The 17,836-nt window shown below is 34.5% G+C and overlaps 1 protein-coding gene across 6 annotated transcripts in view; it reads right to left on the bottom strand.

Annotated features, from left to right (window-relative positions):
- Positions 1 to 17,836, bottom strand: part of GRIA2 (glutamate receptor, ionotropic, AMPA 2) — a 148,057-nt gene that overhangs the window by 33,102 nt on the left and 97,119 nt on the right. For all 6 annotated transcript variants that reach the window (XM_011970504.1, XM_011970500.1, XM_011970498.1 and 3 more), the window contains exons 5-6: positions 16,859 to 16,912; positions 9,458 to 9,619 (exon numbers count right to left, since the gene is read on the bottom strand). In XM_011970504.1, the coding sequence (XP_011825894.1) occupies positions 9,458 to 9,619; positions 16,859 to 16,912 (216 nt within the window). The remainder of the gene's footprint in view (positions 1 to 9,457; positions 9,620 to 16,858; positions 16,913 to 17,836) is intronic.

Genomic DNA, 17,836 nt, shown 5'->3' with positions numbered 1-17,836 from the left:
ACATTTAAAAAATATGATTAGCTTGAATGAATTGAAAGCATTTAGATCCATGTAGCATATTATGAATATGATTCAGAGTAAGCACACATTAAGAGTAAAAATCCTTTCAACCTTTTTCAAATGCTCAAAACTAATCAAGTCTTGAGCCTATTACCATTTTAAATTAAAAGTCACAATCATAGAAACACAATATTGGGCTGAGAGAAAATCAACAGCTTCTGTATCCAGAGTTCCTTTCTGCTTATGTTCTGCATGTATGGCTCATTTATTTTTCTAAACAAATATGTTCACATTTTTGATTGGATAGTTAAATATTTCAGTTTTATTCTACCATTCATTAAACTAGATGTAAATTAATTTGAAAGGATCATGATGACAATGTAACTATCTCCTTCTTTGAAAGCAAATGCTTCATTTCTGCCCCTATGTTTATGTTCTGTGAAATCCCTCAGCTGAGTTGGAAATTCATATTTCAGTGGGGGACCATTTTGCTTTGCAGTGCTATATCACAATCACATCATAGCCACACATTAAGAATAAATCTGGGAAATCGTTTTTTACGGTCCATTTTCCAAATGTGCTTTTTACTTTGCTTTAAATGTGTATTTATTGAGACTTAGTTTACAAAAATAAAATAAAATATGCATTTTAGACATGTTTGTTATGTCCAAGAGTCATCAGCCAAACCAATCAATAATACATTACTGTAATCTCTGATACGAGAAAACAGTGTTCTAACACCAAAAAAGGGGGGAATGAAAAGAAGTTCTGTGTATATCTCAAATTTAATGAACACAAAAGAGGGTAAGTAGGCTACAGCACAAATTTTCATGGGTTATCGCAACGACAGCACCTTTTTCTAAACATAGTATCCATACCATAATAAAATTTAAAAATATATATTCGAAGAAAAATACTAAAATTTAAGTACTATTAAAGTGTTATGACATTTCCTATGAATGACCACTGTCAGAAGTTTTCTTTACCACTTGAATTAGTTGACTACAGTTTAGAAAGCAGTGCATTAAGCATCAGAAGACAGGGCTCAAGCCCAGATTTTCCTATTTCCTCTTCTGTTGCCTTTGGCAAGTGAACTAAAGTATTATTGTCTAGGTTGTTTAGTAAAATAACGAGAGCAATGCTTCTTCTATGTTATAAGAGTGTTGAAAAGGAAGGTAGGGAAAAATATTCATGTTTACCTAGTTCTCTTCGTGACAAGCCGGAGATAGACAGTTTCCCAGTAGATCTAAAAACCCCTATGCCACAACTGTTTTTATTCCAATTCTATAGCTGAAGATTCCAAGTTATAAACTTTCATTTTACTCAGCTTCACAAAAAATGTGTGGCAAAAGTGGATTTGAATCCAGATCTCTGTGATTCCGAGGTAATTATGATGACCAATTGCCCTGGTTTTCCTCAACTGTCACAATATTGCAAGGAAAAGTCTTGAGTCCCAGGAATCTTTTCAATCCCGGGTACACTGGGATGGTTAGTTACTTTATTTGGCAAATACTGTATCAAATAAGTAGATGTATAGTAAATGAGAAGCTTGATGAGTTGTAAAATATGTTACATATGTAAGTTATTGACCAGTAGGTTTGCATTCTTTTCTTCTTTTGTTACTATCTATCTTGATGCAAAATTGTTTGTTTTTACAATGTTTTGAAAACCCTATCTCACTCCACACAAAAGGGTTCTGTGATCTAATAAGTACAGAAAATGATTTTCACATTGACATATTATAGACCCTCAGAAATCCTGCAATAACAGTTAACTGTTTAATCAGTATTTCCCAAATTGATTACCAATTTTGAAATTTCTTTAACATCAATTATTTTACATAAGAATAGTGTTTTATGTAACATATTTTTGGATGTTAAAAGTTTTATGGCCTGGTACATTTTATATACTCATTTCTAAAATAGCCTCAATTACTTAGTTAAAAAATTATTATACATTGAATGATATTCCTCTGGAGAATAATATGCAATATTAATTCTCAGTTTCATCCTTTTATAAAATAATTTAAAAGAGGGTCAAAAATTATGATTTCTAGGAAAAATAAGTAAACCTATAAGAAAATTTTTAAGCAAATTTTTTTTTTAAGATAACCAACAGTGACCAAATCAATTAGGGCCATAAGACAAATGAACAGTATGAAGAAATATATTTTAAACTTAAAATGATTCACTTAACTTCAAATTCAACTACAGTCTACCCTATGGAAAAGAGCTGCCTGTGATAAGGTCATCTTTAATTTACTGTAAAGCATATTGAATATGTGCCCTTTGAAACTTCACTGCATAAAGGCATAAAAATCTTCATAAAAACCTTAGTAAGCATACAAGCTCTATCACATTTTCCAAGGGTGAAAAGAGAGTTGCATTGGCAAGAAACCTAAATTAACATATTTTATTATTCTTCATGAATAATAAAATAATTTTCATCTACTGTGAAGAAAGAGTCTTCATGTAAAAGGAATAAATTAAAAACAACATATTTTTGCCTAAATTACCCAAATTGGCTGTTAATCTTTACTGAAAATCTTACTTAGAGATTAAGATTTTTATATTCAGAAACTTTAGATTACTTAACAATTCAAATTTTCAGATAAAGCTAATCAGATTCACCAAGACAGAAGAAAGATGCTGAAATCAAGGCATTGTCTGGTTTTGATTCAGTCATAGGTAAAGACTTTCTTAGGAGCAGATCTTTTATTTTGTTGGTTGAATAAATCCCTCTCCCTGACTCTCTGCTTCCTAGAAATCTTATTAAAAGGTGAAAGTTCTTCATTTTTTATGATCGATGAAAAACAAAATATATATGTCCAGAGTAATTTAGGATTCAATTTTGGCACCTGGAGATCAAAGAGGTCTGCCTACCTACAAGTCACGACAATCTCTGAGAGGAGAGGCACCACTGGAGATGTCAGAGATTCAGCAAAAATTTGAAATGTTAACAGATGTTTCACTGAGGGCTTAAGTTAGCACTTCACATAATCATGGTATGAGAGAGTTGCAGGGAACCTAAAAGTTTACCTACACTTGTTCCCTTTACAGATAAAGAAATACGAAAATGAGATGTGAGCCCAGACGCCCTGAATTATAATTGTAAATATTAATAATACATTCTTTAAAGTTGTGATATACATATTTTTAAAATTCATGTTTGTAAAATAATCAATATCAAATGTATACATTTATTTCAGTCATTTACATACTTTTTAAACTATAAAATACAAGGAATTAATATGTCAAATTTCAAACTTCCAGGTTGTGTTGGCAAAATGCTGTAATATTAGGAAGAGTGAATGCCAGTCTGCCAGCTGTGGTTTGGACAGTTAAAACACTCAAGAAGCAGAATTAATTCTATTAGGCCACTAGGGTACTATTTAATGCACGACACTAATTACTGAACTGAAAAAGATTATACTATTTTCAGGCAGACCTAATAACTCTCTTAGGAAAGCAATTAAGAAAGTTTGAGTCTGCGTGTGAAGTTGTTTCCTGAATAAAATGAGATTCTTGTGAGAAAGCCATTATTTAAAGTGCCACACAAATGTCAGCCACAGATTATTCCTCAACACTAGTAGGAGACTGAAGACACAAAAGTTGAACAAAGGTTATTATGTGACAAGTAGAATGGCTAGTCATACTTCACAGGATGTTGGAGACATTAAAAATAATAAAAATCAGTTTAAAAATAGAAATACCCATAAATTATTTTTGAGACAGTGGGAAATATCTTTATACTCTTTCTCTTTAAAAAATACTTTTAAGGAAGATAAAATGCCTGTTTTAATGTTCCCATGTAAATCCTGGTGCTGTGATGGGTCAGGTCAGATAACTACATTAACTTTACATTTTATCAACTAAAGGAACTCATTGCTTTTCTGCCAGGGCTCAACAAGAGAACACATGCAGAAATCTATGGCAGAAATCTAAATCATATTTCATCACAATAATAATGTCATATTTTTTCCTTTAATTATTCAATATTTTCCAATTCATTACTCTTCATCCCTACAAATATCTATCGTGTGCTTACTCTTTGCAAACCACTGTGTGAGATTTAAGGCTAATAAGATACAAATGAGATATTTCCTTTGAGAGGCTTATTTGTAACCTACAAATATCTCTTGACTGAATTTATATCAGTATATTACCTATGAATGATTCAGATTTTACAATTATTTCCTTTATGAAGAAATTAAGAGAAATGGCAGATGTAACAAATCCATCTATTTCCCTCCATCCCCATGCCACAACCACAATTCAGACAACCATTGTTTCTTGTCTGATTATTTGTGATATCTTCCAAAAGCTTCCCTGCCTCCACCAGGGCTCCCTGCAATCTCTTGTCATCAGGGCAGTCATAGTAATCTTCGTGCATCAAAGCCATGATCAGCACTCTCCTCTCGTAGTTCCCTGTTGCTCTTCAAATTAGACAAGAAAATCCTTAATATGTCAACAAGGCATAAAACCTCTTCTGGATCTTGTACAGTTCTAAAGTATGATTTCTCAGCATTTCTTCAAATCATTTCTGTTCAACCTCTAGCCTTATGGGAATATTTATATTTTCCTTGCACTGGAGACGTTATATATCCTAGTTCCTTTATCTGGAGTCAATTGTTCCTTATGTTTTCTCCTAACTCCTACTTCTTCAGGTCTCCAATTCCATATTGCTTCCTCTAAGAAGCCTTTTCTTACCTCCAGAATTAGGATTACGAGCTTCTCATAGGTGATACCAGAGTACCTTTGCTTTTCTCTATTTGTTGATTCATGAAGTCTCTATTAGATGGTTACCAGGTGTGAGGATTTATTCTAGGAGTCTGGGATACCTCGATGAATTTCTTTTTAAATGGCACTTACTTTCAAGTAGGAGGAGACAATTATCAATGCAATGAACACATAAATGATAAGAACAGTAAACTAGTAAGCTTCTTTTAAAACTGAACACAAGATTGGCAAAACGTTGGCAAGTTGGATGGTGGGTATATGGAGATTATTACACTTTTCTACCTTTATGTGTGTTTGAAATGTCCATCATAAAAAGAGTTTAAATGTTAAAAAAAAAAAAAGTAAACTAAAAGGTAAGAATTGGGAAAGCTGGATCAGGGAAAGGGTGATACACAAACTCTGATGGTGGCAAGATTGCAGTTTTAAATACATAGCCTACTATTGCCTTGCATGAGAAGACAGGATTTGAAAGAGATTTAAGGAGTGCAGGAGACTTGGCCATGCAAATATTTAAGGGGACAACAGTCAAGAAGAAAAAATAGCCAGCTGAAAGGCCCTGAAGTAGGAAGGTGCTTGGGTTGGTTGAGGAACAGCAAGGAGGCCAATGTAGCTGAAACAGAGTGAGCCACTGCACAGAGATGTGGTTCCATGGGACTGGGTGACAGGTCTTCATAAGACAACAGGATGACTTTGGCTTTTTACTCCAAGTGACGTGGAGAGACATTAGAGCATTTGGAAGAGAACGACAATATAATCTATATATACTTTAAAAGGATCACAAAGATGGAAGATAACAGGGGCAGGGCTGACCGGAGGGAAATCAATTTTAGAGACTGTTGCAATAACCTTATGAAGGTAGTTGGATTTAGTTGGTTGCAGAGAAGGTGGTTAAGAAGTGAGGCAGTGTTAATGGGGTTTTCTGATACATAGAATGTATGTTACAAGAGAAAGAGAAGGGTAAAGACCAAGATTTTAGTCTAAGCAATAACTGAAAGATGTAGTTGCCATCAACTGGGATAAGAAAGACTGTTGAAGGAATAGTCTCCAGAGGCTGAGGAGGAAGTAGTAGAGGAAAATCTAAAGTTTAGTTTTGAATATATAGGTTTAAGATAGCAATATGACAACTTCTATCAATGCTACAAAGTAATTGTTGGTTTCTAGTCTGAAGACTGTAATCTCCTTAAGGACCAGAACTTTGTCTTTTCTCTGACACCTAGAACAGTGCCTGCTGTGGAGTAGACAATAAATATGTGTTGAGTAAATAAATGAATTAATAAATGAATGAATGAATGTTGCCCCAAATAGCAAATTAGTGTCAGACCTAAAATTTCAGTGCCACGACTTAAGTTATTTTTTGTATACTATGTAAGAATGAGGAAATTTAAACATTGTAATTTATACTTGGTGGTTATTAAAATATGTTAAATATTAAACCTTATTTAAGATTTTACTTGCTGAATAAAATTTATTTTAATTTGAAAACTTTGGAAGCTGATTTAACTTTAGGGGACGATGAAAACGTTGAACAGTCATTTATTTATTACTCTCACAAGTTGATATAATTTCTATAATTCCTAAACCCTAACTATGAAATAATTTGACATATTGCACTGTATTTTTATAGATTTTTATACCAATAGCACTAGTTTTTATTGTTGAGTAGTAAAATGTGATATGAATTTATCAGGCAATGTACCCGATTCAGTCAATCATCCAAAAGGCAACATCAAAGGACATAACCTCATTGTAAATAATCTCATTAGAAATATTTTGCTCCCTTTCTGTAAGCAAATAATACATTGAGACTATGTTCCTTGTTTATATTTAGAAGATGCTATATAATCTCTTATATAGTTTTTCTTCCTTTCTTCTGTCTGGAAGCAAAAATAATTATGAAAGCATTGTCTTGACCTTACTACCTTCCACATCTGTTGACAATTGAAGGACCTTACCTCTTGCAACTTCCATAACATGCCCCCACTCACTGGTCCCAAATATTTACATTTTTGCAGTAGCAACACATGTGAAGTTCCCTGGATCTGTCACGCTGTTGCATTACTTCGAGTCTCTGTACATTTAGAACTTCCCCAAGCAGCTTCCCTTATTTTTCTTCCTTCTCAACCATGTGCAAAGCCTTGCACAGACATCCCTCCCACAAAAGCCTTCCTTGACCTTCCTTCTAATCATTGTCAAAATCATGGCCAAGAAATTGGCATATTTTATCAGTCTATTATATTTGCTGATTGATATGTTTGTCTCCTTCTTTAGACTGAATTCTCAAAGACAGGATTCACATGTTTTTCATTTCTTTATATTTAGTTTTTGGACTTTAGTACATAAGCAATACATTTCTGTGTTAGGATAAACTCCCTCCCCAAACACATTCTCCCCACAGATTTCCAGTAATTTTTATCAAGCTTCAGGGACCTCATAAAATATGCCTCTGGGTGGAGTTAGGGGGATTACAAAATGTTAAAGTTGGAGTACACCTCTGAAATTGGCTGACATTCTCTCATTTTAGAAAATGGCTGGGAAAACAAATTAGCCCTTATAGGCACCTATGTTTCCAAAGCTGTGCTAGCCCTTTGCAAGTGTTATTTAATCCTCACAGCAACCTGGGAATTAATGATCATTACTGCATTGTGTAGATGAGAATCTTGGACTCAGGGTCAAGTAGTGATTCACAGCCTAAATTTTAAAACACATTAGTCTAGGTTCTTTGAAACACCTCACAATGAAGGAGCATAATGATATCTCTGAAAATGGGCAGAAGCCATCGAAAGGGAGGCGCTTTGAAGGGGAAATGCTTACAGCAGGAAGGGAGCAAGGAAGGTCACAATGTAGGTTCTCAACTCAGTGAAATCTGGCACTAGGTTTTGGCAAAATTTTTAACAGAATGCATTGCCAAACATCTCTCATACCGCAAATACATCTTGCATTTTAATGCAAGACACATGAACTTGAATCATGACATGACTTCTAGGAGAAAGACATAATTTCATTTTGCTTTCATCCTTCTCCCAACAGGCAGTAGTGGGGGGCAACACAATGACCAACAGAGTATTCAAAAGGAGCATGCTGGCTCCATTTGAGGATAACATCCACTCCATCAGAGAACTTACATGGCACCATCTCTGAATGGATGGAAGCCTGCAATTACACAGAATGGGATCGGCAGTTAGACCTCTTCTAGGCACAGATGGATACATACGCTGACATCAACTAAGGCTCTGGGTGTCCATCTACCTGCTCAGAAGCCCGTTACATGAAAAGTACCTCCATGATATAAACAGTACAAACACTGAATCTCAACTAAAGTCACCAAACAGGAAGTCACCTCGTTTTTTAAAAAAAAAACCAACTTGGTGTTATTCTTTAAAATCCTATGGAATGCTTTTACAAAATTGACTTAAAAATTAAAAGATCCATTTATAAACCCCAAAGTAAAGAACTTCAAAATTTCTCCTCCTTTTCTAGGACCAATCTCATAGACAGACATGCATCTATCATCAAACAACATCTCTGTGATGCATACTCAGGTACAACTGTGGGAGAAACTGAAATAACACTGTCCTGCCTGGTTCATATACAATTGCTTTATAATTCACAAACAAAATTACTATACAATTTTTCAATTTTTGCTCTTAATTTTCATAAAGAATGTGATCATCAGCTTAACTTTCAACCCACTCACTCTTTAAACTACCCTTAGTCAGGTTTTAATCTTAACTCTGCTCTCAATAAGGTTACCAACTGAAGGAAAAATACCTTCCTGTCAACAGCAGAAATATTGACTATTTAGAAGTAAATTCATGCATGCATGTGTACACCCAATAAAATGCATCAAATAAACAAGACCTCATTGTGTCCAAACCCATGGAGAACAAAGATCAGTCTGTGTAACTCTTATAGCTGAGGAATAAATAATATTTGTCATTCAAGAATCTTTCATTTGATTGCATAAAGCATTACAGTTATGTTTTAATTCTTAAGGCAAGTTGAGATTTTTATCTTCTTTTAAAGTGTTCAAGAGACCAGGCTACTCATCAGCAGTTATTTTATGCACGCGCGCGCACACACACACACACACACACGCACACACACTCTCTTTCTCTCCTTTTTGTGGCCATGTGTTTATTGACTGAACTAAGAACTGTCTGCAAGTTGGCTTTTTGAAGATAAGGAGCAAACTGACACCTACTGTTCTTTATTTGCAAACACAATATTCTAAACAGCAGCCAGGGTAAAATTGGCACTTATTCTTCAGGTCTCAGCTTAAAAATTCCCTGCCCCCTCCATGTCGCTAAGAGTTTGCTGAGCTCTTCCTTCATGGTATTCTTCTGTCAATGCTTTTGTCTTTCTTCCATTCAGCTGTGAGCAGGGACATTTTCCCTGTCTTTTTATCTACCAAAAAAGTGTCTGGCTCAGAATTCCCTCAATAAAAATGCCAAATGGATTAATAAATGAATGACTTTATTTATTATAAATTATCATAGGTGTAAGGAAGTAGAAAACACAAGAGTAATACAGTACAGCTCTAATAGCTTTACTTAAACCATACAAATGTGAAAAATACATTTAGCAGTCAATGTGTTTGCCATATTTTGAAATGTGCTCTGTACTCCCTTTATTATTTTCTCCTTCTTCCTTATTTGCCAAGGCCCTTCTCTCTCCTCACATAGGAAAGCAAAAGAAAAAAAGCAGAAACCAAAGCAAACCTTAATTGTCGTTGTGTGTGCTCCAGGGTATTCTTTTTCTTCCAGTGTTGACCATCTTTCTATAAATTTAGACACCAAGGAATCGTCATAGTCCACTATCTGAAACCCAGAGACATTCGCACCTCCAAACTGGATTTTTAATAGGTCTCCATCAGTAAATCCCTAAACATAGAACGCATTGATGTCACGCTTTTTATTTGAGAAACAAATGCTACTTAACATTTACCAAATAACTCTATACATTGTGGTTTCAGATATGTCAAAGAACATATGAGATATAACAAGCCTGCAGAAAATGTCCCATGTATTTACCAGCCAGTGTTCGTCACCAGCACCTAACACCACATTAGCATCATAGTGGTTCCCTAATCAATACACGTTTGCTAATGGATCATCTCATGAAACACTCATGGTTGAGCCTACGTAAAAGTTCTCCACTTTATTGAGAAATCTTCCATTGACCAGGACTGGGTTTTACTTACTGGATCTACAATGGAGAACCACCATGTGGTTACAGACACTTAACAACATTAATAGTTCTCGAAGAACCACAACCTTGTGAGCAAGTTACTCCTGTTTGAATTGTTTCTTCACTCATGTGATAGGAACATCTTCAAAACGAGTTACTAAATGTCCAGTCATTATTTGAGAAGAATTAAACAACTTCACATTAAGCTGGAAGCTAATATTATAGAATATATTAAATTTTGGGAAAAAAAATTTCTCTTGTATTATTGCAATGAATTCAGTCATTACTAAAACTATTATGTTATATTTACATTGATTTCAAATATTGTGCTGACATGAATTTTATCAACTTGATAGTATATCTCTCTCAAAGATGAAGTTAATTTCCATATGCCACAATTACAAATGTTTTCACATTTCACAAATACTTATTCTATATTATTGTACACAAAAGTTAAAAGTATCCTAAATTAATTTGGAATTACCACACTCAAAAATGTAGGAGAATGTTTTCTTTGTTATTGACATTAAAACATGCATATTATTATATTATTTAGCTGGAGGAGAAGGTAATTACTTTGTATTGGCTCACAATTTTGTTTCTGTTTATCAAGATAATAGAAATAGTGCAAAAAGGAATATAACCAAAATCATATATTCTTTGTTTTACCCTATGTATGTTCCAGTTCCAAACATACCCTATGTATGTTTTACCCTATGTATGTTGCTTCAAAACATTCAATTTTAATATATTTGTTTTTCACATATTTACCTCTTCTGCATGACACATTTTTATTACTCATTCTAATTTATCAATTTTAGAAATTTTTATTGAGTTTTTGTGTACCCCACGAGTACGTAGTTTGTGTACACGACAAAACCATTTATCTTCTCACCCATTTTAATCAGTACTTAGTGTTTACATATTTATAACTCTAAATGTTGTTCATAGCAAAGCCAAATAGTGTACCAGGATTGCATTTTCTTTCCTGAACGTGATCTCAGCCCATGTTTATAATCATGTCCCATTTTTTCACTACTAGAGATTTCTATATGCCTATCCTTATTTTTCCCAGTGCTTCCATGAAAACATTTCATGCCTATGAGTAAAGCTTTTTTTAAAAATGAAATATTAAAATATATCAGGTAATCTGTTTCAACTTTTTCTTGAAATTTTAATTTCTAGGAGACCCCCTTCTTAATGTTGGAATCCAAATTGGCTCTTCTCTTCACCTACTCTACAGCTGTTACTTTAGCATGTTTCTTCACCACTTTTCTGATTTAAATCCCATTTCCTTGGTCATATTTCTCTTTCTTGATTTATTGATTATCTCTACTGGAGTCCTCCGATAGTTTACTGAAATACTTTGGAGATAAATTTATTGAGACATTGCATGTCTAAAACATAACTTTGTTTTATCCTGATTCATGGTTAGTAGTTTGGCTTGGTATAGAATTTTATGGTAAAAAAAAAACCTTATAATCTGAAGGCATTGTCCCATTGACTATCACTATCTAATGTTTCTAATGAAAAACATGTTATTTCTAATTTTTTGGTATGTCATCTACTTCTCACTCTTATCCACCTCCAGCCACTTGCTAGAAACTTTTCAATCTTCTCTTTATCTCTGAAATTCCATTATGATATTGTCACTGTAGGTCTTTGTCTTTTATTACTGTGTATATTCAATAAGCAGATTTATGTGATTCAGTACTGGATATTTTTCCAAATGTTTCTTTAACATTTTCCTTTCCCTAGTTTCACTCTTCTCTTTTTCTAGAATATCAATTATTAAGATATTATAACTGTTAAATAAAATGTCAAGGTCCCTTATACATTTATTTTTTCTATTTTATATTTGTGTTGTCATTATGTTACATATTCTGGAAGATTTTCTCAAATTTATCTTCCAACTCATTTAACCTGTTATTCTAGGAAACAAAAGAAGTTAACTTTCTGGAGCTCTTATTCTCCATTTCTTTTTCTTCTTATAGCATCCTCTTCTCTCTTTTTTGGATAAAATATTTTCCCTACTTCTAGGCAGATATTAGTTACAATTTTTAAAATTTTCTCATGTTTCCTTCCACGGATCTGTTTGTTTGCATTGCATACTTCATGGTAAGGACTTTTCTCAAATGCCAAGTTATGCTGGGCTATTTAAGAGCAAGACACCAAAATGTTTCTTGGAATTTCTATGTGCATGGACAAGGCACGTTAACGAGTATGCTTCACTGTAAGGTAGATGGTGAGGGTGAGGTGGGGTGGATAGCAATGTTGTTTGTCCATATTGAAGTTCTTTTCTCTGGGCCATTCAGTTTCTTCAGAATCTTCCAGTCTCCTACATGAGTGCATATGCTTGGCTAAGTTTTAGGGACAGGATGAAGGATGGGGGATGATGAGGTTAGACTTTCACAGAGACATTCACTTAGTTACTCATAATCCCAGCACTTTGGGAGGCCGAGGCGGGTGGATCACGAGGTCAGATCGAGATCATCCTGGCTAACTGGTGAAACCCAGTCTCTACTAAAAAGTACAAAAAACTAGCCGGGCGAGGTGGTGGGTGCCTGTAGTCCCAGCTACTCGGGAGACTGAGGCAGGAGAATGGAGTAATCCCGGGAGGTGGAGCTTGCAGTGAGCTGAAATCTGGCCACTGCACTCCAGCCCGGGCGACAGAGCGAGACTCCGTCTCAAAAAAAAAAATTTCTCTAATTCACCTTCTCTAGTAAGAAGTATTATCAAGAGAGGAAGTAGGTGCTTAGGCACCAGGACTTGTAGTTACCTGGTTGTTTGGGTTGTGTGAAAAGAATCCTTGGGGCATCCAATTATTCCCTATGGCCTTTGAATCAAGTCCCTTGTACCAGTGGTCTCAGTGAACCACCCAGGTGTCCTAGGATGTAGGATGCACTTTACAGGCGTAGTTGATTTGCCCATCCCCTAGGCACTTCCCCTGCTTTGGCCAATGGCTACCATCCATAACCTTTCCACGAGAATTGCCCTGGGACAACCAACGCTGCATCCCTGATGGCCCTTGCTCAACAGCAAAAACTGGAATCTAGGTACAAACACCCTTTGCCTCAAGCTGAATGAATGCAGTGCAATTTATGCAACAAAGTGCCCAGAGGGAATCAGACTAAACCCAGCTCTCACTTCAAACCACATTCTTTTTTTTTTTTTTCCCTGTGTCTTTTTATTTTTGTTATACTTTAAGTTCTAGGGTACATGTGCACAACATGCAGGTTTGTTATATATGTATACATGTGCCATGTTGATGTGCTGCACCCATTAACTCGTCATTTACATTAGGTATATCTCCCAATGCTACCCCTCCCCCCTCCCCCCACCCCACAACAGGCCCCAGTGTGTGATGTTCTCCACCCTGTGTCCAAGTGTTCTCATTGTTCAATTCCCACCTATGAGTGAGAACATGCAGTGTTTGGTTTTCTGTCCTTGCGATAGTTTGCTGAGAATGATGGTTTCCAGCTTCATCCATGTCCCTACAAAGGACATGAACTCATCCTTTTTTATGGCTGCATAGTATTCCATGGTGTATAGAGCCACATTTTCTTAATCCAGCCTATCATTGATGGACATTTGGGTTGGTTCCAAGTCTTTGCTATTGTTAACAGTTCTGCTATAAACATACGTGTGCATGTGTCTTTATAGCAGCATGATTTACAATCCTTTGAGTATATACCCAGTAATGGGATTGCTGGGTCAAATGGTATTTCTAGTTCTAGATCCTTGAGGAATCGCCACAATGGCTTCCATGATGGTTGAACTAGTTTACAGTCTCATCAACAGTGTAAAAGTGTTCCTATTTCTCCACATCCTCTCCAGTACCTGTTGTTTCCTGACTTTTTAATGATCGCCATTCTAACTGGTGTGCTTTTTTTCCTTCTCTCTCTTGTTTCCCTCACTCTCTTACAGGTTACTCCTGAAAGCACTTACTTGAGAATGTGTACATGAATAGTGATGGCAGGCTCTGCTTCCAGAGAGACCTGTAAGAGCTTCCTGCTTTAAGCTCCACACCTCAATCTTGCTTTCTGTGGTTTCTGGCTCTTCTAAGACTGAATGTCACAGGAGTTCTGCAGAATAAACAGGCTTGTTCTCACCTATATCCCACTCTGACAGGAACTTACTGTTTTATCTTCCTTCTCTTTGCTATGCCAGGAATTCATCTTTCATCTGCTCTGTGTCCTGAAAAACTTTGTTGACTTTTTGCATCTGTTAATGCTTCCTTTACTGTTTTCTCTTTCTTTAAGGTTTTCCACAATTTTTATTATTTTACTGTCATTTTACTACAATGACATTTAAGCTGAAACTTTAAATAAGGTTTCAAGCTGGCTTCAGTGAGAATCTGCATTTCCCTAAGTTTTCTTCTTTCTTTTCTGAAACTTCAATATATGAGAAGCAAAATAGAGGAAGAAGGAAAAATGAATAAATCACAACAGAGAGGCCAAGGGTTAACAAAAGAGATGGCAACAACTCATCAAGTTAAATTGGATACTACTACTCCTGGAGCTATATTTGAAGAGATTTAAAATAGAAAATAAGTATTCATTAATAACCTGTGAAATTTTAAAATTTCAGCAGGCAGACATGTAAAGTCATCAGCAGTATGGGATCATGGCTTTTTAAAGAATTAAATCTATATGGGTAGTAAGGTTGGAGGAATGAGAACTGGATTTCCTAATGACCACTTCTTCATCACCTTATTTACAAGTTATCCTTCTCAATGCTGTTGTAAAGGACTTAATCACAGATTGTGTTTTAGGAGTCCAATCAAGCATTCAGCAATTCCTGAGGAAATTAATCAATAATATTATCTGCAGATTTAAAAAAAATCTTCTATAACCACCTATTATAGAACTCATTACAACACGAACAGGGCGAAGAAAAGGAAAGTCTCAAGAGTTTGGAAGATGAAAGCCCTTCAACTTTGGGTGACATTCTTTAATTTGGAATGTCAGTAAAATTTCCAAGTGTCCTCCAAATTCTCAGAAATTGCAATACTATACAGCCTTTAGAACTTATTGATTCACTAGAAGTTCCATATGGCAAAGAAACCAAGTATTGAGAAAAAAAAAAAAAACAGAACTTGAATTCAGATAAAATATTAGGTAGATTTCTCTCTAGAAGCATGACAACAACATGAACTGGCTTTTTTTTTTTTTTTTTTTTTTTTTACTTTGGTCATTCAAACACTCATTTTCATTTTCATAGCATCAGATATCAGCTCTCAAATTGATGAGCCACCTTCTGTCATTATTTCTCAATGTTCCAATATAATCTTCTCCATCTGTACATTTTTAAAGATCACAGTTTTCAATGTGGCTCTGTGTTGTTCATCAAATGGCACAATTCACACAGGAGACTGACTGTCCAGGCTGTTTCCTGCACATAATGTGGTTCTAGAGAGACTGAATGTGGAGCTTCATCTAGTTTAATTCTTGCTTCTCTTTAGGGAGTCCTTAATACACTCCTTAATATCTTCTTAATAATGCTCCTTAAGCATCTCCTTAATACACTCTAATGGAAAGTCCCAGAGAATTTTTATAGTAGTTACCCATTTCATTGCCAAACAGAAATTTTGTCTTGAGCAACCCAATGGCATGCAGTTTTGAGATTTAATATTCTGAACTCCTTCAACTTCTAGTGAAAACATTTATCAGTTGGAAGGCAGTAAATATTGCATTGTTTTGTTTTATCTCTTTCTGTCACCACTAGAACTAATGTCTGCTGATGTAACAACCTGATACACTAGGAATCATGAAATAAATCTACATTTGTATATGTCAAAAGCTTTTCAAAGTCCTATTATGCTATTTAGAATAAGCTCTCTGCCTTTCTCCCTCTTTCTCTCACCTTTTTTTCTTGTTCTTGGGTGAGACGGGGTGTAGGGGGAGTGTAGTCCTGAATCACATAGCATCTTACTTATTTAAATAACATTAACTTTTGTAGCAGTAAAGGCTTAAATTATTTTGAAAAGAGAAATGTCTAGTGATAATTCTAAATTGACTCTGATGATACTTAAAAGAGGGAAATACAATTAATTACTCTGTTGCTTCAGTATACTACCTTCATTTTTTATTGTAAAAGGTTTATTCTGAGCCAATATGAGTGACCATGGCCCGGAGAAAACACAAACCCAAGAAGCCATGATTAAGTGGTCCTTATTTTGACAGAAATCTTAATGAAAAGATGATTGGCTATAGAAATTTAATTTTCATTTTGTTGTTCACACAGTAAGTAGGAAATCATAAATAATGCATAATATGTCAATATTCTTGATTTTTCAGGTTTAATTTTGTAGTAAGACATATTCTCACAAATTTACATTTATCTTGGATATTATATATGCTAAAAACTAAAGGAATGTGCAGAAGGCAGAGTTTATAAAAAACAGAGACAGTAAAAAACAGAGACAAGGGAATATGTGGACAATTAAACTTTAAATATTTTTGAAAATTTTCCCTTTCTTAAAATACATCATCTAAGACAATTTACGAAGCTTGTCAAATACTGTTCTATAAATTCTTATATCATTTATAATAATAAGAAATTGATTAGAAGATGCACAGTCGGAAGCAATTCTAAAACATAATTGCAGAAATATATCTAATCTTATCAAATACAATCAAACTATATTTATTGTTATTATTTTTTGAGATGGGGTTTCTCTCTTGTCACTAGGCTGGAGTACAATGGCGGGATCTCAGCTCATTGCAACCTCTCCACCTTCTGGGTTCAAGCAAATTTCCTGCCTCAGCCTCCCAAGTAGCTGGGATTACAGGTGCCCACCACCATGCCTGGCTAATTACAATCAAACTATATTTTTTAAAACACCACTGATAAATGCTGGTCATTCAAAATTAAATTTTAAATGAATAAGCATATCTAGTAAAATAATATATACCAATTAATTCACCTACCAGATTTGCGATGATGTAGTGGTACCCTTTAACATGTTTTCCAATGGTAATAACCTAACAAGCACAAATAAATAATTATTTAATTAATACAAATAATGCAAATACAAAATTAATGGTATTATGATCTGATTCAGGAAAAAAAGTGGAATTTTATCTGCTAGGTTTTTTGATGTGCCAAAATAAGTCATTTTTGATAAAATATAATTATCAAAATTAGATATTTCTCTCATAAAAAGTAATAATACATACTAATGCTTATTAACGATTGTCTTTCCAAAAGTCACTAACTAAACAAAAATTATTACCTCATTTTTGTCAATAATAAACAATAAAACCACAGGATGTTAAGAAGTGTAAAACCAAAGTATGTTTAGTCCATGACAAGTCATAATTCTGTTTCTACAAAGGCTATGTTTTTGTGTTTATAATAAAACATTAAACAGCTCAAATTGTTTAACATCTGAGATTTTATATTCATATGTCTATAGTCAAATAAATACACATAGAGTTTATAGTACTACATACATTTCAAAAGAATATTAGAAAGCATATAAAAGAATTCTTACATGGATATATAAAGTAACATTCCTATCCTAAGGACCATGAAATGTTTATAATTTAGTCCAAATGGACATTATTGCCAGCTCTAGAGAGCAAAGTATCAGAGAAGCTAATTTTTTTCTACAAATCGAAATCTAAAATGAATGTCAAGATAAACACAGCATGGAACAAGTGGTCATCGTGGTAATGCTGACAACGATTTTGGACATTATTGATCGATTTGACTTTTGACTGATATGTATAATTACAAAGAGAGTAGAAATAGGCAAACTGGCCATGCTTTAGTCCTGGTACATGGACATTCAAATGTAATGTCATGTATGTTTTTTAAGGAGATGATCCCATCAATGGAAAGCATGAAATGTTAAGGTTATAGGCAAAAATTCTAACCAAATCATTTCTCTGATTAAATGGTTT

The sequence above is a fragment of the Mandrillus leucophaeus genome, unplaced genomic scaffold (assembly GCF_000951045.1).
Source record: "Mandrillus leucophaeus isolate KB7577 unplaced genomic scaffold, Mleu.le_1.0 Scaffold95, whole genome shotgun sequence".
Taxonomy (NCBI): domain Eukaryota; kingdom Metazoa; phylum Chordata; class Mammalia; order Primates; family Cercopithecidae; genus Mandrillus; species Mandrillus leucophaeus.
The sequence above is the reverse complement of the archived record's forward strand: the minus strand, read 5'-3'. Positions and strand labels throughout refer to the sequence as shown.